Below are 24797 nucleotides of genomic sequence, written 5' to 3' on the forward strand. Positions count from 1 at the left end.
CTAGTTGCACTTCACTTCAGTTGCGTAGACTCTGGTTGTTTTTTATTATATTTGAAGCTTTTTTTTTAGATAGAGTAGTGGAACGCGCACAATAAATCTTCGCACTGCACACAAACTAAGCTGCGGCATCAGTGTACGGGTCGGTGGTCCTACTCCTACTTGCACTTGTTTTTCTACGAAAGAGCTTAGATGTAAGACTAAGAGCCGACGGTGCAATTACGCAGGTTTGTGAATGGAATGGAAGGAGTATGCTCTCTCTACGATGTTTAGTTTAGTTTCGTTTTTATCGGTTATATTCGTCTTGAATGCATTTATGTTTAATTGAAGAGGGTCTTAATTTTTAGAAGGTAATAAACGCGAATTTGGACAATAAACATTTGTTATTTTATCAAATTATCTTAATTATTTGGAAAGTATCAGTACTCATTTAAAATTTAAGAAGGTAACTTGACATCGAGTGAATTGTACGCTACCAACATCCACCAAAATAATCTTTGATATTTAATGTGGACGATAATGATATGCCTGCACAACTGTTGTGTAGTGTAAATGCGCGTAATAGGTGGCTGCATTGGCATTTAAGAGCAGCTCCCCGACCCGTCTGTCACCATCAAGGGGTTTCAGCTTCAGCCTGATATGTGAAATGCACGGCAGTAACATAATGCTACGATGCCGACAAGAAAAAGAAGCGTATTTTTTACTTATCCAAAGGGAAAGAAGATATCGATTATTGAGGAAAATGAAAGTTTTATATGATAAAATTAATCCTCCACATAATAATAATAATAATAATAATAGTAATACTAATAGTAATAATAATAATAATAATAATAATAATCATGATGATGATGATGATAATAATAATAATAGTAATAGTAATAGTAATAGTAATAGTAGTATAATAATTATTGAAGGGTGTTTTCTCTTTGTTGAATCACTGTATTGTGGGCTTCTGTGGCCCGAATCCCAGCCCAGTGAGCCCACAACTAGCAGGCCTCGCTTCCTGTCCCCAGACCACGAAATCCACAGCAAATACAAATCAAACGGGCTAGCCCATAGTTTGACACCCCTAAAGAGAAAAAAAAAGAGAGAAGAAAAACAGAGAAGTCGTCTTGGAGAGAGAGCGAGAATTGAGGTTCTTGTTGCTGTGTTAGATCCCTCTGAAGTTGAGTGGAAGAAGAAGCTATAGAGTAAAATGCTGCAACCACGCGCATTCCGCCCCTACATACCATTATCCTCATCCACCAGTGCACCTTCCTTCTCTTCTTCCCCAAACCCTAACCACAAAGCCACGTTCCCATCGCAACACGACAATGGGAGCAGCAGCACCTCCTCCAACTCCAGATCCCTCAAAACCCCCTCCTCGTTCCTCCACAACTACCGGATCGCCATCGCCCTTGTCCCCTGCGCTGCCTTCCTCCTCGACCTCGGTGGCACCTCGGTGGTCGCCACCCTGGTCGTCGGCCTCATGATCGCCTACATCCTCGACTCCCTCAACTTCAAACCCGCAGCCTTCTTCGCGGTGTGGTTCTCTCTCGTCTTCGCCCAATTCGCCTTCTTCATAACGGCCTCATCCTCCCTCTTCGCCGCCTTCAACTCCTCCGTGGCCCTCGCCGTCCTGGCTTCCTTCCTCTGCGCCCACACCACCTTCCTAATCGGCGTCTGGTCCTCACTCCAATTCAAGTGGCTTCTCCTCGAAAACCCTTCCATCGCGGTGACTCTCGAGCGCCTTCTCTTCGCCTCCATCCCTATCTCCGCCCCCTCCATCTTCGCCTGGGCTTCCATCACTGCCGTCGGAATCAACAACTCAGCCTACTACTTCCTGGCCTTCAACTGCTTCTTCTATTGGCTCTTCTCTCTCCCTCGCGTTTCCTCCTTCAAGGGGAAACACGAATCGAGGTTCCACGGAGGAGAGGTTCCACATGATAGCTTCATCCTTGGTCCCCTTGAGAGCTGCATCCACACCCTCCATTTGCTCTTCCTTCCTCTCCTTTTCCACCTTGCTTCCCATTACTCCCTCGTTCTCTCTTCCCCTGCTTCCTTCTGCGACTTGCTTCTCCTCTTCTTCGTTCCCTTCCTCTTTCAGCTCTACGCCTCCACCAGGGGTGCGCTCTGGTGGCTCACTAACAACTCCAACCAGCTTCACAGCATTCGCGTCGTCAATGGTGCTGTTGCTTTGGTCTTCCTCGTTGTTGCTTTAGAGATTAGGGTCGTTTTTCATTCCTTTGGGAGGTATATTCAGGTGCCCCCGCCTCTGAATTATGTTCTTGTTAGCATCACCATGCTTGGAGGGGCTGCTGGTGGTGGTGCCTATGCCATGGGTATGGTTTCCGACGCCCTCAGCTCTGTTGCTTTCACCACTTCCGCCATTGTCGTCAGCACTGCTGGAGCCGTTGTTGTGGGTTTTCCCCTACTGGTGAGCAGTTTAACACTTGTTTTAGTTTGTTTTATGATCCGTGATTCTCTACAAACATGGCTTCAGTGTGGATTCGATATACATTGTTTTTGGACATTGATGTCTGCCCTTATATCTATCTTTAGGCTGTTTCCAATTCTTGTAGAACTGGTAGTTTTGATTTGATTTCATAGATGATGGTTTATACAAACTATGGCTTGGTTTTCCTGTTTTGGAATAGAATTCATTAAGAAAGGGAATATGACAAAGTCTATATTCTATGGAAGTCAAGTGAATAACTAAAAAAATGTGTTAAAGGAAAGAGCAATGCAGTCACTTTGCAAGTCCTTCCTTGAAACACCCTTAAATAATTTGACCATGAGCAGAAACCCATAAAAAAAAGAAGCTAGGAAGCCGAGCCTGTCCCATAGATTTTGTTGTCAAAGATAATGATTTCTAAAGTGTCTGAACTTATGCTCCATTCTGTTGCGGCTAGTGAGCAACCACTTTCTGTCAACTGCACAGTGCCAAAGGGCCTGTTTATTCTTCCTTTATTCCAAAATCCTTTGACTCTGTGTGTGTGTTCATACAGAAAAAGCGGCTTATACTTGTTTTAAGAACTCCTAACACATAACGCAAACATTTGGGGATTTGGGTCTTCTCATTTTACTTGTTAACATTAGAGGGTCATGCCATGAGAGAGAAAGAGGCAAATTTTATCATTGTGGGATCCACCCTTAGTTAAGGAAAGGAGATGTGTGGTGAGCCTTTCATACTTGTTGCTTAAGTTTCTTCTGCTCAACCTCTGTATTTTTGCTGTCACCAGCTCTTTCTAAGTCAAGTTCTGTGTTCTCTTTTTACAAGAACCTGATCCATTGCATTGCTGGTCTTTCCATGCAAACCAAATTGAGTTGCACCTTTGCTTTCAGTTTTGTCAGCAGTCTAACCTAATTGGGTCACTACCATCAAAGCTTGGCAATTAAACCTTTTTTACCTATTATGGACTTCAAATTGCTGTCCAACTGTGTTTCTATTCTATGTGAAACCGGATACCTTTTTCCATGGGTTGGTTATTATCTTCCTCAAGTCTGATCCCCTGCATCTCCATCCATTTGTTGAGTAGTGGCCAAATACCCTCAATTGCACCTATTTTTTCTTTGTATTTCTGCCACATTTTGAAATTTTGGTTTTTGACTAAGCTCAGTGGCATCATGTGATCCATGTAACTGACATCACTTAGTGAGATAAGACTTGCTTGATGTTGTTTCTGCCACGTTTGCATCTAGTAAATGTAACCCCTGTTCAAATGGTAGACAGCTCACGTGCTTTGCTAATGATATATAATTTACAGCCATATACTTTTTAGATTTTTATTGGCTCATTACTTATGTTTATGTCGCTGATTACTGTTACCTGTTCATGTTATTTGTTTTTAACACTTAATTTAATTATTACTTTTATGTCATGTATGCTTTAATTTTTTTAAACTTTTTAATTATATTTACTATCTTCAGTATAGTAACCACTCTATGATCCATTATACCATTATAGTGTTATTTAGGGCAGCTTTTGATCCGAAATTAACTACCCTGGGCAACATATTAAATGTGGAAACTGGAAAATGCTGTTTGATGTGCTAAAATTTATATTGCTTCATGAAACAACTGGTTGATGAACTTCACGTCATTTTTCGTAAAATGTTCAATTCCTGCTGGCTTCTTTGCAATGATGATGCTATAGCTTAATTTAGTGGTTTAATATTTAGATCCATTAACCCTTTTAAAATTCCTCTCTCTTTTACTGAGATATTATCAACCTTTGATATGCAGTTCCTTCCTCTGCCTGCAGTTGCTGGCTTTTATTTGGCTCGGTTTTTTGAAAAAAAGAGTCTAGCATCATACTTTGCTTTTGTTATTCTTGGGAGCTTGATGATTACATGGTTTGTTCTGCACAACTTCTGGGATTTAAATATTTGGATGGCAGGCATGTCACTTAAATCTTTTTGTAAACTTGTAATAGCAAATACTGTCCTGGCTATGGCTATTCCTGGTTTAGCTCTTCTACCTTCAAAGTTAAACTTTTTATCTGAGGCCGGTCTGATAAGCCAGGCATTGCTCTTATGCTACATTGAGAACCGATTTTTCAACTACTCCAGCATTTACTATTATGGATTTGAGGATGAGGTGATGTATCCAAGCTATATGGTTGTGATGACAACTTTATTGGGTTTGGCTTTGGTGAGAAGGCTATCTGTGGATCATCGAATTGGAGGAAAAGCTGTTTGGATTTTGACTTGCCTCTTTTTTTCAAAACTGGCCATGTTGTTCATATCATCAAAGTCTGTTGTATGGGTTTCTGCAGTTCTCTTATTGGCTGTTTCTCCTCCATTGCTCCTTTACAGGTATTTGTGAGTTTGTGACATTCTCTGGAACGTGTCAGTTTGGGGGGATCCTAAACTTTACTGTCAACCTTGTTAAATTTCACTGTTGGATTTTGTAGGGATAGATCAAAAACAGCTTCTAGGATGAAACCATGGCAAGGTTACGCACATGCCTGTGTTGTTGCCTTATCAGTATGGTTTTGCCGTGAAACAATCTTTGAAGCCCTCCAGTGGTGGAATGGAAGGTCTCCTTCAGATGGTTTAGTTTTGGGCTTCTGTATACTGTTGATTGGATTGGCTTGCATTCCTATTGTTGCTATTCATTTCTCTCATGTTTTGGTATGTATATTTATTTTATCCTGTGTTTTTCATTCTTTTATTTTTGGAGAGGGCATCATTTGATATCCATTGCAAACTTTTGGGTAGTCCCATGATTCATAACCAATTAGACATTATTTATGGGCAACAGAAAAATCAATCATGTCTTCCTAATTAATACATGATATTAAAGATTGATCATAAGCTTTTGTTTTGTCTGCAGTCTGCCAAAAGATGTCTGGTGCTGGTCGTGGCAGCTGGTCTACTTTTTATTTTGATGCAGCCACCTCTTCCTTTGTCTTTGACTTACCAGTCGGACCTAATCAAGACTGCCCGTCACTCTGCTGATGATATCTCAATTTATGGGTATATAGCTGGCAAGCCTACATGGCCTTCTTGGCTGCTTATTATTGCAATTTTGCTGACTCTAGCATCTGTTACATCTATCATACCGATTAAGTACATTGTTGAATTAAGAACATTTTACTCCATTGCTGTGGGGGTTGCCCTTGGGATCTACATTTCTGCGGAATACTTTCTCTGGACGGGGATTCTGCATGTTCTCATTGTTGTCACTATGGTTTGTGCCTCTGTTTTTGTTGTCTTCACTCATCTTCCCTCTGCAACTAGCACAAAGCTATTGCCCTGGGTATTTGCTCTACTTGTGGCTCTCTTTCCAGTTACTTATCTTTTGGAGGGCCAACTTAGAATTAAAAATATTCTTGATGATAGTGAGATTGGAAATTTGGGTGAGGAGGAGAAGAAGCTTACAACATTGCTAGCTATTGAGGGTGCCCGAACATCTCTTCTTGGTTTGTATGCGGCAATCTTTATGCTTATAGCCTTGGAAATAAAGTATAAACTTGCTTCAATTTTACGGGAGAAAGCTGTTGATTCAGGTGGAATTAGACATAATCATTCAGGTCAAAGTGCATCTGCTAGTTTCCTGCCAAGAATGAGGTTTATGCAACATCGTCGAGCTTCTACAGTACCCTCTTTTACAATTAAGAGAATGGCTGCTGATGGAGCCTGGATGCCTGCTGTTGGCAATGTTGCCACAATACTGTGCTTTGCTATATGTCTAGTCCTGAATGTTAACCTTACAGGTGGCTCAAACCGCTCAATATTTTTCCTGGCTCCTATCCTGCTTCTGCTTAATCAGGATTCAGATTTTGTTGCTGGTTTTGGGGATAAACACAGATATTTTCCTGTGACTGTTGTTATCTCAGCCTACTTCGTTTTAACTGCCCTCTACAGCATATGTGAAGATGTTTGGCAAGGTAATACTGGATGGGGTCTTCAAATCGGTGGGCCAGACTGGATTTTTGTGGTGAAGAATTTGGCTCTCCTCATTCTTACGTTTCCCAGTCATATACTTTTCAACAGGTATGTATGGAGCTGTACGAAGCAGAGTGACTCACCCCCATGGATAACTTTGCCCCTCAATCTGCTTCCTATTGCATGTACAGATGTACTCAAGATTAAGATCTTAGGTATATTAGGAGTTATATATTCCCTGGCTCAATATCTAATTACTAGGCAACAGTATATCTCAGGTCTTAAGTACATCTAAACAAACATGTATTCTGTACGATATGTTTTGTCAATTCAGGTATTGATGCATGTGCTTGTCTTCCTTAAATTTGTCTGAGGAATATGCTGAAATGCATTTTTGTTGTTACACATTTAACCCATCTTTAAAAAATTAAATCAGTCTTGATGAATTAATGGGTTAGCTATTTATTTGAGTGTAGTTTGACGTTTCTTACGACCTGTTTTAAGCTTCTGATTATTCATGAATAAACGTTATGCCGAAACAGTTTTGGCAAGTCAAGAATAGGTCGTTTAATTGAACAGCCAAAATTTATCTTGAAGATATTAAATTTCATGTGAAAAGTGAATGTACTCGAAATTTATCTTGATCCTTGTATTTCACGTGGACCATCAATTTCTTAAACGTGTGCTTGTTTTCGCCACTCGTGTTTAACATCATATAGGTAACAGCTTTTGAAGAGTTTATTTATCTTTAAATTTCCGCAATATAAATATAAATCAAAACATCATTGGTTGACATGGATATATTTTGCTGTTACCTCATGAGTGCTATGCTTTGGTGCTGTGCCATGGAAACGTGATTTTAAATCTTTATGGACTAAATGTTTAAATATTTATTAACTAAATTTTTCTCTGTTATCGGTAGTTCAAAAATAAGAACAGAGCACTATTAAGTCAGAATAAAACTAATGTGCAAATCTTTTGTGTCTTGCTGTACAAGCTACCGCTAAGACAAGGTTGAGTGGTGCAACTTGATAACCACCATCATCACTAAAGTAGAGACGTGTAACTTTGCAAGACTTCGAATCATTGCTGTGTATGAAAGTTTTGTGAGCACTATAGTGGAGGGGTTTGATTTTAAGACCCAGAAGAATCGCGAGCCCCAACTGTGAAAGATGAGACCCATGTTGTCCATGAGCCCATGTATGTGGAAGGCTTAGGTCAAAATAGTTGAGCAAAATTGTGAAATAAGTTAGCAAAACCTTGAAACACATAGTTTCAACATCAACCAAGTTGAAATATCGCATCTGCAAGTCCAAGCTGTATTTGAATGTTTTAAGTCGTATCTCAGTTGTTATCATAGATGCATTAGAGCACCATACACGTAAGTTTCATTGTATGTTAGTGTAAAAAACTTTGCTAACAAGCCCAAGGTGTATTTGAATATTTTCTGAGTACCGATCTAAACACACCTACGCGTAATAGTATTAGATGTACTTCCGACATTGATACTTTAACAAACTTAGTACTATTCAAGCCTCATAGATTTCTATCTATTTTTGTTGCTATAAATTTTGTGCAATTTCCCAACCATACAGCAGTTTGGTTGCAAGATAAACATTACATTTTGTTAGTCCCTAAACATGTTTAAAATTTTCAGATTAGTATTAAACTCATCGCATGCTCAAGGTTTTTTTTTTTTTTTTTTTTTTTTTTTAAACAAAGACATCTAATTAACCATTTTTTATTGGCAAGATTTGGTGAATAATTATCTCAAATCCTTTAAAGCAAATACTTTGCCTTATTGTTTCTTTATTGCTAATGCAATTATGTATGGGTACCAATCCTTATTGGGTTTGTAGAAGCATGACAGATTGAATTATTCAAAAACATCGTAGCCATTCTAGAACTCTTTCATATCTTGGAACGTGCTCTTTTAAGTTTACCAAGGGTTGGCAAGCATACATAGTTTTATTAATAATAAAGACGAAAAAAGGGAAAGTATATGCTTGTAAAGGATTTGAGATAATTGTCCAACAAAATTTCGCCTAACAAAGAAAGGTTAATTAAATGCGTTTTATGTAAGAGAGGTTTTTGGTATTTGATATATAATTTTAAATAAAATTATCTTCTATATAAAACTACTTATGGAGAAGAAAAAAAAAAAGAAGCAAAACCTCTGTAAGCATAGTTTCCACCTTGTCCATCATACTCCTTGATTAACCTTAACTTACATCACATCAAAGCCTTTTTGTTACCTTCCGAATATCTCCATTTTTTCTGATTATTCAGAGTTCGCGTTTTCGTTTATAGATTCACATTACAGTATTATCATTATAAGAAAAAATAAGACACTTTAGACCTTATATAGACTTTGTGCGTGAAGATTGTTCACATGAGCAAATATTCTTTTTAAATGATGGGGGTGCTATTAACATTAAGCCAAAGCAAAAAGGGAAAGGAAGAAGAGGCAAACTTTCCTTAGACCGGTGAAGGGCTTCATGTGAGACCAAAGGGGAAAGGTTGTAAAGATGAAAGTGAAAAAATTGAGGCTGTATAAACATGGATGGACTCAAAAAATACCTAAGAGTAAACAAAATTTAACATTTATTATATGCAAATAATAAGATTATAATTTATTTTACAAAAAGTTAGAAGGGTATATTACATTCTCACCTTTTAAGATTTAAGAAAATTTTACTTGACATTATCTCTTTTTTAACAGTATTTTAACTTCTCCTAATTTATATAATTATATAAGAAATCAGGAATAATGTATGTAATTAATAGAGTATGAAGGATAATTGAATTTAGACAATGAATATTTATAAAAAATATTTTTAATGAGTATAATTTAATTATATCTATAAATGGGTGCAATATGAAATCTACACACAAAAACTAAGATTTGAAATATTTTTTAAAGTTTTTTATTGAGTTACATATGATGTATTTTAAACTAATACTTTTATTTTAGCAATCTTAAAATAACATTATTTTATTGATTTGTACAAAAAAGACATATTTAATTAAAATAAATAAATAGTGAGTCCAAATATTAATATCAGATTTAAACAAAAATGATATCTTTATAAAAATAAATGTAAGAGTTCAAAATTAAATAAAGGACTTAAAACTATAATGCAATAACAAATACATTTATATATATAAAATAAAAATATACAAAAATTATACAAAATGACTTTTTTATTTTGTTTTACTTACATTTATTAACTACTTTAACAACCAATTTTATCAAATAATAATTCTCATTCAGTTAACTAAATTTATAATTTATAATCAAAAATTAATTTTTCATTTTTTAATTAACATCAATTAGTTTTTCCAAACATATATTTTGTCTGAAAGGCAAGGTTGCAAGTGGGATATGTGAATATAAAATCCTAGCTTGAAAGATGAGGCTGAGAACTTGAGATGCTAATATTCACCTTTTACAAATATTGAAACTTTCCCTTGATAGTTGATACCAACACCTTTTAGATGTTTTGCAAGAAATTATAAACAAACACACGTATATATTGACAATCTATAGAATTAGATACTCAGGATCGTTTCCTTCTTTCAATATGCTTCATAGATTTTGCAAATTAAAATGATTCTTTAGACTATTACGAATGCTCGGAGAGGGCATTGCCGTAGGATATCTATTTTCTGATTTTCAAATTGTAACATCTTTATTTTCGCTCTTTCCATGTGTTTGTGTGTGTAATGCGATTTTTTCTTTTTTTTCAAAAATAATTCAAGGTATTTTATAAAATTTTATTATTTTAGTTAAAAAAGTTTTGAGATAAAAGTATTTATTTTATTTTGTTCAAATAATTCGTTGGTATGTGTTTGATTTTTTTTAAAGATAGATCTCAATGCTTTGAATTATTTAGAAATCTCATAATTATATTTGAGTTGCAACTATTATACGCACTAGTAAAGGTAGTGTAGTAGTAGAAAAATTAGTCCTTAGTCTGGATTTGGAAGTCTTTGGGTTCAAACCTCACAAGGTAGCTTTCTCTCTTCTTCCCCATCACTCACCCTTACTCTTTGAACATCCAATAAGGTAAAAACATTCTTTCATCCTTGTTCCTTAGTGTTTTCATCGATCAAAGCAAAGAATTTTGCACCTCCTCCATGAAAAAGATTGAAACCTCCCTCATTACATTCACTGTGTGAGACATTTTTGACCCTCTAAATTATACTCAATAACTGTATATTTGAATTTTGCAGTGGAAAAGCTTATAAATGCAAGTGGTTTCACTTAAAACGAACATTGGATTCACAAGTTAGAGTGAAATCATTGAGATTGCTTTCTTGCTCTATGTTTTCTGCATTTTAGTAGTGAAGGAGGCTACTTTTAATTTCTGTCATCTCTAAATTTAACATGAAAACCTTCCTCTGTATTCCTTGCAGAAACACCTTTCCAATGGTATATTATAAGTTTTAATCTAATATCATTTACCCCCTCAATTGCCTAGAGTTCGTGAGTACTTTTATTTTTACGTTTTTATGTAGATACAGTGTAAAGAACCAATTTTTATGCCCTCTGTACTGATCTCTTTTAATTTGAAATTTTGATTTTCATAAATTGCATGAAGATATCTTTCCAATGCATTATCTCAAGCTTGATTTGGAGTCTGTTTCACCACTCAATGACTTGATCTCGTAAGTATGACCCAATCTTAATTTTGCTGGTCCAACAACCATGTTCTTGAATTTCTTGGAAAATTTTATGCAAAAAAACTAACATGTAAACCTTCCATCTTGTTCCTTATTGTCTTAGCTTTCAGACGCACTTTGTGGCTTGTCGATCAGACTTCAACTGATCAAGATAATGCAAAGTTCAAAGCTTCATAGAGAAAGTCTGTGTTTTTCATCTTGCATGCAATTTTTTCTGCATATTTCACTTGCTATACCTCCTTGTTTTTAACTTGACCTTATTCTTTCACATAGTACACTTTATTAGCTTTCCATAGTCGCTTTCGGAGTAAGATTTGGAGCAAAGATCAAGGAGAAAAACTAGCTTTCCATGCTATATCTGATTCTGAAAAAAATTTATGAAAATAGTGAAAAGAATGTGTTTTTAAATCCCTCTTCATCCAACTTTATGAATATTCGTAAACACTTATGAAATCCTTATAATTAGATCTTTCCAACAAGCTATCCTAAGCCCATTTTCGATTTCATTTGCTAAGTCAAAATGTCGGGACAAACAGAAGTTTCATTTCAAAAATTAGTAAACACACTCTACATTAATATGTGTTATGACCAATCTGTATTTTCAAAAATTTTAATGAGCATATTTTTATAAACCTCAATGTCTTAGCTTTCAAACAAAATTAGTTAGACTTGATTTGGATCACAAATTAATGAGGTATGCAATTTTTAATAAAGCTGTCTCATAATTACATTTTCTCTTCTAACAGCAGTATAAGTCTTCTTTTTGAACCACTTACATGTGATTTTACTGACATGCATTCACATACTTGTGTTCCTTATGACATAACATTTTCATCAAGTCATCTTGTGCGCAATTTGAAGTCTATTTGATCTTCAACGACATGTATGAACTAAGTATCTTAAATCTGCCAAAACAGTCAATGACAACAGAAAAACATCTTTGTAAAATCGTTATTTTGTACCACCTGTGTTCATAGAGAATTATTTTAAGAACATTTTTCTAATCCTTAGGATGTTATTTTTAAAATCCCTTTTTGCATAACTTAATTTAGAGGTCATTTTCCCTGCTTTTGGTCCAAAACTCCCAAATTGCCTAATGCAGAATTCTGCAGAAAATAATTTTTTGAAATTGCATGTAGCAACAACTTTCTCTCAATTTCTGAAAAAATATGCATATTGAAAACATTTTCTAAACATGTTCCTTAATTATAGGTTATATAAGCTTTCTAACAAGCTATCCTAAGTTTGAACTGGATTCCATTTGCTTCCCCAAAGAACGAGGATAAGTCAGCAACTCATTTTTTAAATCATGACAGTTTTACCTTTCCAAAGAGCTATCTTGAGCTCGATTTGGACACCATATCACTCAATTACCCTCAATTTGGTAAGTGTACCAAAATTTAAAATTCTAGTTATTCAAAACTAAGCATTTTGTTGTACCGATACTGTTTTTAACTAACTAAAATTCTTTAACTCAGTTAAAAATCTCCTCTAATAAGCTTTGTGTCTGTATTCTTGAATAAGAAATGCATTGGTACCTCACACACTTCATTCAAATTTTAAACGCCTAAGTTACATGTCCAATCACAAGAACAACTCAGAAAGGACGATTATTGATCTTGTTAAGAAAAACGAGAGTACAACCCAAACAAGGCTAGAAGTGGAGTATCTTTTTTACCAAACTGAGTTACTCTCTAAGGTGAGTGGGAGAAACTTTCATATGACTCGAGTTAGAAGTTGAGGGAATGAATAAAAATACACTTGATGAAATTATGAATGTTTTGTGTGGTTGAAAGCTCTTGAGAATTCGTCACTCTCTTGAGTTTATAGACATGTATTTGATATTGAGATTGATATGTTTGCTTGTATTATTGTGGTGCACATATATGTGTGAAATTGTGTGATTGAATGCTAAGTTAAGCAAAATTTCATGGTAAGTTTTAGACTCCTAAACTTGATGAATACCAAGAAAAATGAAAATTATCCTTTACAGCATAGTACTAAGTACACCAAAACTAGTTGAATGAACTAAGTTATAAATTGACATGTATATTCTATCACCTAGTAAAATCAAACAAAACTATGCTAGATAGAAACACTTAGACACTTGATTCTTGATAATTTAAAAAAAGATACGACCCTTTATTCAGATTGTTAATTAGAAAATCCAATAAACTAGCAAGTCCTATAACTTTAAGTCATGCTAAGTTTAATCATCCTAATCTATAATTTTAGTTAAAACAAACAATAAGCAAGAAATTGAACAAGTTTAATAGATACTTTAATAATGGATGAAAAAGGAAAGAGGAAACAAAGTCTCAATTTAGACATCTAACCCTTTAAAAAATTTAATTAAATGTGGTATAAAATAGGAACAAAATGACTTAAGTTGTGATTTATAAAATACTAGTTACGTTAATTATACCTGTGAATTTAGAAAAATAATAGCAAAAATAATAAAATTTAAAGTCCTTGTATATATCAAAGTGTCTAATGAAAAGATTGAATGAACATCTATAAGGAAACTTAAACAAACCTAATGTAGGACGTCTATGAGAATAAAATCCACCTTTACTGGTGATGATTAAGGCATTGTAGTTTTGAATATGCTATTATTTACATATGCATAAGTCTTGTATACATTGTGACATTTGAATATGAATGTGATGATTGCATGATTTTAAAGTCTAGTTTGATACATGTAAATTGGTGACCCATAGTTGGTTGAAAGCATGTAAAATGCATAGGCGGGTGGATAGAGGCCCCCATTGTGATTATGAGACCCTGAAGGGGGTGTATATGCGTTAATGAGAACACTTAAAAAATTGACATGTAAGTATAACCACACTATTGAGTCTAACCACTTGCTTGTCTTGGACCTAGAATTTGTAATAGAACCTTAATGATTGAATCAAAGAAAGCAAATGTTTGTGAAAATCTAACATCTTTTCAATCATGAGTAGTAAATTAACTAGGTGGATAAAATTGAAAATTCAAAGAAAGATACAAGGCTAGTGAGCTAGGGACCCTTAGTGGTTGTGCTTGAAAGCATTGGTATAAGTATATGTCAATCTCTTGTGAAAATTGTCTGAATAGTTGAACATGAAATATTGATCCTGGATTTAAACCAACGCTTGAGTGTGTGATGTGAAACAATGAAATATTAATTCTGATTTGAATTGGTGCTTGTGTGTGTGATATGGAGATTGAGCTCCAAAGAGAGATGAACTATTCAAATGGCAATAGGTGTGGATACCTCTCCCTTGTGAAGGAAGTCACGAGGTTATTTATAATTGCTGTTGGTGAAAGATAGAGAGGATCTCAACGTCTAGGAGATTTAATGGAGTTGGGTGACTTACCAATAGCCTTATGAGTGTCCTAGACCTCGAAACTCTGGTTGAGAGTCTCCACGTGATGTTCCTTTATCCTGACTTTCTCCTGAAACTTATTATGTTGGTTAAGCTAAATCAGTCGATAGAGGTTCAGATCTCTACCATACATGTGAAATGTAGGCTGGCTAGTGAAACTTTCAACAACTTCTGATAATAGGAATGGATCCAAGAGCCACATGAGCATAACAAATGATTTTAAGCCAAACAAAAAGTCAGCATATGCATAAGTCTCATGCATCATAGTCTAGCATTGAATTGGAAATGAATGAGATGCCTACTTAAGAATGAATGAATGAAGTTATTTATATTATATTGGTTAAGTTAATTTTTGAGAATCAAAGTTTTATATAAGTTTATACTTTCTTTTAATTATTTCCTTCTTTCCTTTCAAGTCCTAACTGTTTTTATGAATATTTAAAAAGTTTCATCTCTCTCTTTTATTCTTGTGTTGCAAATCTTCAATGTTGTATCTAAGGGCACAGGTACACTCGAGGATTGTAACAAGATTCCATTAGAATGATTGCTACATGCCGAAACACAGTTGTGTCAGTCAAGTCATGGTTGCACAAAGAGATTCTTATACACGTATGGAATTTCATAGGTTATATAGAGTTATTAGAGTCAATGGGTAAATAATTCTTTGATGTTGGATTTTACCAAAATTGATATAATACTAGTTAAGGATTTAACATTTATCTTGTGAACTAATGTGGTATGGGATGCATTCAATTATTGAAGTATAAAGTAGTATGAGTTGCCTTATGCCTTGTCTGAATGTTAAATCCGTCGCTAGGATTACTAAAAAGGAAAGTCTAACAAGTTGCTTGTAATTAAAAGTGTGTTTACTTGATTAGAATATACATATGACAAATTGTGTGAGAATGATTCACTAAGATAAAACTAAGAATCAATTTAGTTTGAGTAAAGAAAAATAAAAATTAACATTTTCATCATTTGGAAAAAGTTCATTACACAAGTCCCGTTTAGCATATGAGCATTTGTGATTCTATCTTTTCTTTATCTCCACCGTTCATAAAGTTTCCTTGCAAGACAAATATATATACATGACCATGTTTTACATGCAACACAAATAATTTAACTCCTTCGGTAATCAATGTTATGCTATATACTAACTCACAAAATTCACAAATTTTATGCTTCAATTTTGATAATATATCGAGAATACAACATGTCAGTATATTTATTTCTCTCATTTTCTTAAGAATGCTTGTTATTCCTATTTCCTTGGGTGCACACTACAAAAAATTGTCATAATTTAACAAAGTAGAGCGTTGACTTTGTTTTAGTTCATATGATTTTTGTTTGTTAAAAGATAATTTGTGAGTATAGATATTAAAAGTAAATGTTAGCAGAATGATATACTGATAATATACTTCAACTTTATATACTAATAAATAGAATTAAGCTATTATGTATATATTTTTTCTGCTATAGGATATTAAAGTTATCATTGTATATTATATCATTAACGAAGACCCACAGTATATATTGATTTTCGTTCAATAAAAACTATTCCAAGGGAACAAATTGAGTGATTGATATCAGGATAACATGTTTCTATCCTATTTGTGTGTTTATATAAATTACATTTATTCTTATACTATAAATAATTTTATATAAAATAATTTTTTTAATGATTCAACTAATGAGTTATATATATTATTTATATTATCTATTTTAAATTTTTATAAATAAAAAATAACAATAAATAAATAAATAATTTTTATTTATCTCAAAAATTATATTAAAATAAATTTTTAAATTTACATGAATGTGGTATAACTTTTTATTAATATAATTTTTTAAATATAAGTAATACAATAATTTTTAATCTAATAATGTATTTTGGATAAAACTCTTTATTAAAATGTTATTAAACTATATGTATATAAAACTCACTTTGAATAATTTTTTTTAATAAATATTTATAGGAGTCAAAAGTTAGAAAGTATAATGAATTAATTTTTTTATAAGTTGAAGTCAACTTATATTTTTTAATAATATTAAAGTTTACTCAAATAATACTAATTAATATCAAGTGAATTTAGCATGTAGATTTTACTATCTACTTTTTTATCCAAATTAAAGAAAATATTCGAGAGCTATATGGTGACAAAAATGAAAGGTTGCATTAAATTCTCATTCTTACTTTCTTCTTTCACCCTCTACTTCTTTGAGTGGACAACTAAAAGATACTTTTGGAGGATTTAAGATATTCGACAGAGTAGAATGCAGAAATATAACTTTAGAATAAATGAATGACTGATGAATTTTAATATCATCGAATTCCAAAGTTGCATCCACATATCTAGAATAAGAAAATTCTTTCTTTATTCTTTCTTAATCCCAGCAAAATATCCTTGCATGACCACAAGAAGTATCACAGGTGGGCGATGGAAGATGATAACATATGTGACTTGAACTGATTCAATTCTGATGAGTAGGAAAGGAAGTTAGAGACATAATCATTCGAAAACTTGATATTGCTTATTTGGTTGATGAAAAGAACATCCTCATTCACACACTAACATTTAGCAATGTACTCAACTCATTCACTTTGATAGGTCAAAATTCTTGTAAACTAAACACAATATAACTCTCTTATTGGCACATATATTATTTTCATTCGAAACAAAACATGCTCAACCTTGCTGAAGGTTAATTGCGTCAATTATACACAACATTGTGGAAGTGTTTGTTTTATTTATTTTTCGACTAATTAATAAACCACATCATGAAGATTGGTTTCTTTTGGATTACTGTAGTTTTCAATTTTTTTTTTCGTTGTCTATCATCATGCCCTCCTCTCATTAATTTTGATTTTCATGCATATTAACCACCGTTGAAAAAACTGGGACAGAATAAGGGGTTCTTATCTCCTGAGAATGAAAATAAATATGTACAATTTTTGTATAAAAATGCTTATAAGATGAATAGAATTATTCTTTTGAATGTTGGTGTGTCATCTCCTATGACGCATGGAGCTTGTAATTCTAAATAGCAGTTGTACTGTATAATACCCATGTGATACACATATTTATATACACACTTCAAATACTTTTAACTGCATTTTTTACTTTTATTTTTTTCAAATTCTATATCAATATACAAGCTGAAATACCAAAGTAATTAGGTATATTTGTATGTTATTATGTTTATTATAATTTATGCTTATATATATTTAAAATATAATTTCCCTTGCGATTTAAGTTTTTTTATTTATACTAATTTAAATTAATTTTGTATGTTGTATTATAATTATGTCTAGTTTTATGAATTAAAATTTTTCACAACTCTATATGTGACATACAGAATCTGTGTCACGTGTCATATTTGTGCTTTCTAGTTTCTCTACTGCATGCAAAGTAGATTTTGATAGTCAATTAATCTTATTTGTCCCCTTTTATTGTAAAAAAAAATTGAATTTATGTTTATATTATTATCTGTTCCATTTTACTAACACCAAAAATAAACACATTTTAGGAAATTCAAGATGAATATTGATAAAGACGTCTCACATTAAATAAAAAATTAGTTAAATGAAGATAATATGAATGAAAAGATTCATATTCTTATTGCTTTAAGGCTTTGGATCATACATAAGGTGTCATGCCTACAATTATTATCTTTTATTTAATCTATGAGGAAGATCTCTCAATTATTTTGGACTCCCCTTCGATAACCTTTAAGCAAGTCTGGCCCCGATCATAATTTAGAAGTGTGATCACATAGGACCAGGCTTAGAAATGACCTAAAGTAAAAATTGTATTCAGCTTTCACGTGAAAAAAAATATATTTTAACTCTTAATTGCAGTTTGCAGTTGAAAAAAAATAAAAAAATAAAAAAGACTCTTCAATTTCTTGCACTTCATTTATTATAAACATAGTCAACTCTTTGACTTTTCCAAATTCAAAATTTTATTTAATTCCCAAATTTTACTCTTCTTAAATTTAAAACTCATGGATAATTTTAGTTTTTTTTTTCAAAAAATTAATTAGTTCTTGAGTTTCTCAAATTTGTAGATTGTTATCCAAATATCTTAATTGTTTATAAAAATTTTTTTACCTCCTTGGTGATTGTAGCATTAGCTGAAAAAAAAATTTCAAAGTTAAAGTTGATCAAAACTTATCTAAGGTCATCAATGTCACAAGAACGTTTGAATAGTCTCATAATTTTATCGATCGAGAAAGAATTTTTAGAAAATATTAATGTTAATGTTATTATTAATGATTTTACATCTTAAAATACTCATAGAAAATATTATTTTTTAATTTTTTATATTTTTATAGTTGATTATAACATAAGAGTGATTTGAATAAAAGAACATTTTTTTTTTGTAATTTTATTAAAAAATCATATTCACTTAAAAAAGATGTATTATTTTAATAGAATTATTAGCGTATATTTTTATTTTATTTTATTATATTTTATAATTTTTTTGAAAAGGGCGTTAATTTTCTATTTTTTCTAGGCCCCCAAAAAGTTAAGAACGGGCCTGCCTTTAAGTGATATATTAGAGCCAATAATTTTGTTGGGTGGAATTCTACTTTGGTCTATATTGTAGAAAATCGAACAAGACTTGAGAGCTTTTAGTTGAGTGGCAACAGACTCGCTTGAGGAAGAAAATATTGAAAATTTAAGTAGGAGTGAAATTTTTTTTTATTCGTATATGTTGACAATCACCCTTTCTTGTATGTTGACATCGCCTTATATTATACATAGAAATAATATAGTTAGGACTAAGATTGTCACGAAATACTTAATTAAGATTACCTTTGAATGAAAAATTTTAAATTTTTTGAAGAATATAAAAGTAATAACGAAGAATGATTAAAGTGATAATCAAAAATAAAATATTATAAATAATAGTTATACAAAATTAATAAACATAATATATATTTTTTATTTTTTTTTAAAAGTATGTTCATTTGAATTTTTTTATTTGACATAAAATTTATTTAATTAACATTCTATAATGTTCTAAAAATGAATAGTTCTTCTTTATTATCTAATAAATACCTATAATCTGTTAATTTAAAATTAAAATTACTCTATTCAAATATAATCTACAGTAAGTATAGCTTACAAAATCACACTCAACAACTATTGTAATGACCGTAATTTTTTTGTTTTTGGCAATTATATGGAAAATGCATTGTGCTTTTTAACATACTTTGTGTCCAACGCATTTCTCCTTATTGTCACGATTATCACGAGTGTAATTACATTATGAAAAATCATGACTGTATACCTTATTTTTAGACAAGAAATTGAGATGAAAGGAAAGAGAATAAAAATTATAGAAAATAAAGAAGAGAAAATTTAAAAAAAAATGATAAATAACATGATACAATAGAAAAAAATAAAAAAAAAATGTAAATATACAAATATAATTACTATTTAATAACTATTACACGACCACCACGGCAATGAAAAGCATTTCAGAAAGTCATTGTAATTTGGATATTTCTATTCATGCATACAATAAAAATCCTTAACACATTTTAGTATAATAAAAGGAAAAATGTGATAAAATAAATTAGAAAGTGAAGTAAAAATATGTTGGGAATTTATGAATATTTGTTATTGCAACTTTCTAAGAGATGCTCCTTGTTCACACGCAGTCCCTTATTTGTTTGTTTCTTCTTTCTCTATAATACGGCACAATTAAACATAGAGAAAATAAATAGAACAAGATAAAGGTCAGAATCTATAGATGCCATGACCACAGTTCATTGAACTCACACACCAAAGCATATATAAAAGGCACAGCCATTTCCATTCCAGCAAGTGAGCAATTCATATATCATATCATATCATGCCTAAGGTAATGAACCCTCTTGTTGTGGGACGTGTAATAGGAGATGTTTTGGATCCCTTTACAAGTTCTGTCTCTCTCAGAGTTACATACAATAATAACAAAGAAGTCATCAACAGTGGTGAGCTCAAACCCTCCCATATAGTAAACAATCCAAGAGTTGATGTTGGTGGAGATGACCTAAGGACCCTTTACACTCTGGTTTGTATATTGATTGCTTACGTTCTTTATTTTCGTCATTAAAATATTCTTTATTTTGACCAATCATTATTCAAATTTCAGTTGAGAAATGTGCTGACTAATAATATTTAATTGTCTCCCCAACATATTTGTCTTTTATAAGAATATACCTGTGGGTTGGGGAATTATTATTATTTTTATCTCACCTATATATAGGGTTGTTGAGTTATACCTGTGGTGAGTTTATGGCATTGGCTTTGAGTTTCAGGTTATGGTGGACCCTGATGCACCTAGCCCAAGCGACCCAAATATGAGAGAGTATCTGCACTGGTAGGTTCAGATAACTAACTTTGATTAAACTGTAATCATTGGTAATTGATTTCCAACACCCTTGAAGTGCTTTAGTGAATATGTTCTTAGTTTGATCTTCAATCATATCGAAATCAAGTTGATTTGCTTCAGGCATGAATGAATTGATCGATCATGATACTTGACTGCATTGAATACGGAAAAGTTTCATCATCTGCTTACAGCTAAAACGTGTTTTTTGGTCAAGTGCTTTTTTTAGATATTTGTTATTATCAAAACTTTGAGCAGAGACAAATAATAGGGCCGAGGACGAATCATTTTACCATTGCACATCTTTTGGAGTGGAGACCACACACAAAAACCAACAAACTTTTATCTTCACTTGTCACATACATTATTCCCACTTTCTTTGCTGACCCAAGAGTATCTATTTTTATATAGTATTATATTTTTTTGCTAAAAAATTATCACCTGGTATATGTTTATTGACCTGTGCTTCTACCCTTTTAAATTTATTTTCATATGTAATATTACTCCAGTGGGAATACACAGGCAAATTTATATATCCTTTAAATTTAAGTAAAAAAAGTTATAATCAGAATTGAAATTGTGACTGATAATCCAAAAACCGTAATTAAATCAAGAAAAAATAAGACAAATTTAAGAGTTTTAATAATACAAATGATGTTTTTAAAATATATAACTACACAGATAAAATATCATTTATACCCAATAAAATGTATATCAGAAACTATTCTTTTTTTTTTCTGCATGAAACAAGTGCTTATGTACATAATAAATATAAAAATATATATTTACCCACATTTTTTAAATTAAATTTTTTTTATCTCTTTCGAAAGAAATTTCCCATTTGACCTATTATAAATTTATAACAAAAATTTTAGCACTTAATTTGTAATAATCGATCTCTCATACTCTTCTACTTTAGTTTAAAATTAAAACTTCTATAATATTTTTGGTGTGTATAAGTTGTATTTAATGAGAATGGAATAGGTAAGAGACATCAATGTTAATTATATAACTATATATATGGATGATTAATATATCAATTTCTCTTATGAAAGGATATCCTTATTCTTAATATATAGTTTAATAACATTTTTATTTTAAAAATTATCATTTTTACATTTGGTCATCTATTTTTAGCTTTTTTTCTCCTACATAAATTCTTCATAAAATGCTTTTTCATTGAATATTTTTTAATAAATTTTATTTTCTATTTGATCTTTCTAAAAGTTTTAAATAATTTTGTAATTATTTTAAATATTACAAGTTTCACAATTGATTCCTTAAATATCATGAGTTTTTCAAACAGAAACAAAATAAAAATCTGATATTTAAAAGAATAAATTGAAAAATAAAAATAATTATAATCTGTTTGATAAAATATATTTATGTAGAAATCACTTGAAAAAAAAAATTAAAACGCCAGAAATATAATAAAAAAAATTATAAACTTTTCGAGGGATTAAAACCTTAATTGCATATGTGTGTGTGTGTGTGTGTGTTTTGGTAAACTTCAATCATTATCAGTTATAACCTGTTTTTTCTTCGATGAATGCGTAGGTTGGTAATCAATATTCCAGCGACTACAGGGGCAACATTTGGTACGTACATAATTTGCTTTTGCCGGTTATTCTATTATTTCTTTCTTTGACCTTTTTTTATTCATTATTTTATTACAATTCCTATTATATATGCTATCCAAATTATTGATATTTTCAAGTGATGAAATGATAAATCTAACTTCCTTACTCGCCATCCTTTTATTTTGCAGCATTCCTGTTTTGTCAGATATTAATGCCCAATATTATTAATTAATTTTCCATTTTATTTATGAACAAAATTTTGATGACATGAAAAATTATAATCAATATATTTAAACAAATACATAATTTTCCAGTTAAATTTAAGAAATATATTAATGAGAGTGAATGTAAAATTAAATTGCTGAAATTTGGTTATCGTGTTTTAAAGTTTTTAACTTTATATAATGAACTTACTGGTGCCTGATTAATTTTAATACAATAAGTTTAAACTTTTGATTCTTCTTTTCAAATGTTTAGACAAAAGAAAAAGTTATTAGTTGCGTGAGTCTATTAATTCCGGTGCTACATAAATCAGCCCTTCAATTATGTGAACTTTTAATGCGACTGAAAGATGAGACAGTCATTCAATTAGAAATTGTTGAATGATGGATATATATCATTAGCTGGTGCTAATGATAATGAAAAATACTTAATTAAATATTTAGTGCCTGTAATAAAAGTTGCACAATTTTTATACAGTGTTTATAAAATATTTTTGTCATAACATAGTATTTATTTTTTTAAAAGACTATTATTTTTAAATCTAACGTGATTTATTGAAATATTGTCACGTATAACAATATTTATTTGATCATGTTATATTAAAACTAATAGTTTATAAAAAATAATTACTATATTCTAATAAATATTTTATAAGACATTAAGTTTAAATTGTATAACTTTTTAAAAGGATAAAAAATTGTGAATGTAACATTGCTAAATGATGGTTGGTATTTGATAGGAAATGAGATTGTGAGCTATGAAAGTCCACGACCAACATCAGGGATTCATCGTTTAGTTTTTGTGTTGTTTCGTCAACTGGGTAGGCAGAACATACCTGCTCCAGGGTGGCGCCAAAATTTCATCACTAGAGATTTTGCAGAGGTTTATAGCCTTGGATTACCAGTTGCAGCTGTGTATTTCAATTGTCAACGACAAGGTGGTTCTGGGGGAAGGAGGATGTAACTCAAATACATATATATATAACCAAATAAGCATAGTGATACATATAATCATACCCAACTCATAATACTTCTTCTATCTAGCTCAAAATTATCTTGAATGAAAGATATACGTAGTTTATATATATACATATGCATATATAAAGAGTATAGTAACCATGGAAAATGATGTATTTATTATTGCCTCTGGTGTAACTCTTGTTCGGGTCATTTAGCACTTCTCGTGATGAAATATAAAAATGAGAAGTGTAAGAGCATTGTAAGCCTCTTTAAACTTTCAAGTTGGGATCAAAATATGAGAACTGGTTATTTGCGAACATAAATATGCCATTAATTTTATTACTGTTGTTTTTTAGTCAACCGGACTTCAAATTAGAGCCAAAGCCCAAAAGGCTGCAAATTCAAGATGAGGTCCCGAGCCCATAAAAGTAAAAATGGGCCATTATTAAACCTTATTACAAAATAACACAAGTCTGTAAAGTATACAGAACCGATCCAAGAGACCGATTTTCTCTAAACCCTGTATCACGATAATGGATAAAAGATCCGATTATATACACCAACAAAATTTATTTATAATGAGTAAGTATTTATTCATTATATGAGTATGAGTATGAATATGAATAAATATTCACAAATTTTAATGGATAAATATAAATAAATCTCACAAATTTTAATGGATAGGTATATTTAAGTACCTATCTCGCTGTGTGTGTATTAATTGTGTTAGTTATGTAAATTTTAATTTATGTTTAAACTTTATTTTATAATTATGTATTAAATTTTTATATTATTATATTACTTATGTAAAGTTATATAAGATTAATAAAAATATATTCAATAATAAAGTAAATAAAAAAATTATTTTAGTTCATATTTTTAATAAAAAAATTATTTACTATTTTATATCATTTAACCAGGCTAATATAATTTAATTATTACATAATCGATATAACATTGACTTTTTCTAAAAATTATTTATATATGACACATAAAATATTTTTCACACAAATATTTTCATTAATAAAATCATATTGATATTTAAATCATAAAGTGAATAATAAATAATAAACATATTATAAATATTTTATAAATTTATTATTTATTAATAATATTTAAATTTTATATTTTAATTTAAAATAATATTCTTCTATACAACATATACATTACAAGCACAACTATAATCTATTGAATCTAAATAATATTATTTTTACCATTTATTTACATT

The 24797-nt window shown here is 31.3% G+C and overlaps 2 protein-coding genes across 3 annotated transcripts; both read left to right on the top strand.

The window, feature by feature from the left end:
* Window positions 1-924: 924 nt before the first annotated feature.
* Window positions 925-6917, top strand: LOC113861943. Of its 2 annotated transcripts, none has more exons than XM_027495061.1 (4): window positions 925-2416; window positions 4225-4796; window positions 4895-5114; window positions 5317-6917. In XM_027495061.1, exons 1-4 carry the CDS (start codon window positions 1196-1198, stop codon window positions 6664-6666), a joined length of 3363 nt encoding a protein of 1120 aa, XP_027350862.1. In that variant the 5' UTR covers window positions 925-1195; the 3' UTR covers window positions 6667-6917. The 2 variants fall into 2 exon arrangements, with proteins under 2 accessions (XP_027350862.1, XP_027350863.1); XM_027495062.1 differs by having other exon boundaries at window positions 4225-4795; window positions 4885-5114; window positions 5317-6808.
* A 13372-nt stretch (window positions 6918-20289) lies between these two features.
* LOC113861672 (protein HEADING DATE 3A-like) lies at window positions 20290-23573 on the top strand. The gene is made up of 4 exons (XM_027494639.1): window positions 20290-20490; window positions 20738-20799; window positions 22366-22406; window positions 23350-23573. The coding sequence occupies exons 1-4, from the start codon at window positions 20290-20292 to the stop codon at window positions 23571-23573; spliced, it is 528 nt and encodes a 175-aa protein (XP_027350440.1).
* Window positions 23574-24797: the final 1224 nt, after the last annotated feature.

The sequence above is a fragment of the Abrus precatorius genome, unplaced genomic scaffold (genome assembly GCF_003935025.1).
Source record: "Abrus precatorius isolate BTA unplaced genomic scaffold, Abrus_2018 Scaffold3, whole genome shotgun sequence".
Lineage (NCBI taxonomy): Eukaryota > Viridiplantae > Streptophyta > Magnoliopsida > Fabales > Fabaceae > Abrus > Abrus precatorius.

Excerpts from the sequence above, each read along its gene's own strand:
- LOC113861943 (XM_027495062.1), top strand. The coding sequence starts at position 1,196 with ATGCTGCAACCACGCGCATTCCGCCCCTACATACCATTATCCTCATCC. Across the intron at positions 4,796-4,884 it reads TCCTCCATTGCTCCTTTACA|GATTTTGTAGGGATAGATCA; the intron begins GGTATTTGTGAG and ends ATTTCACTGTTG. Across the intron at positions 5,115-5,316 it reads TTCATTTCTCTCATGTTTTG|TCTGCCAAAAGATGTCTGGT; the intron begins GTATGTATATTT and ends TTTTGTCTGCAG.
- LOC113861672 (XM_027494639.1), top strand. The coding sequence starts at position 20,290 with ATGCCTAAGGTAATGAACCCTCTTGTTGTGGGACGTGTAATAGGAGAT. Across the intron at positions 20,491-20,737 it reads TAAGGACCCTTTACACTCTG|GTTATGGTGGACCCTGATGC; the intron begins GTTTGTATATTG and ends TTTGAGTTTCAG. Across the intron at positions 22,407-23,349 it reads GACTACAGGGGCAACATTTG|GAAATGAGATTGTGAGCTAT; the intron begins GTACGTACATAA and ends GGTATTTGATAG.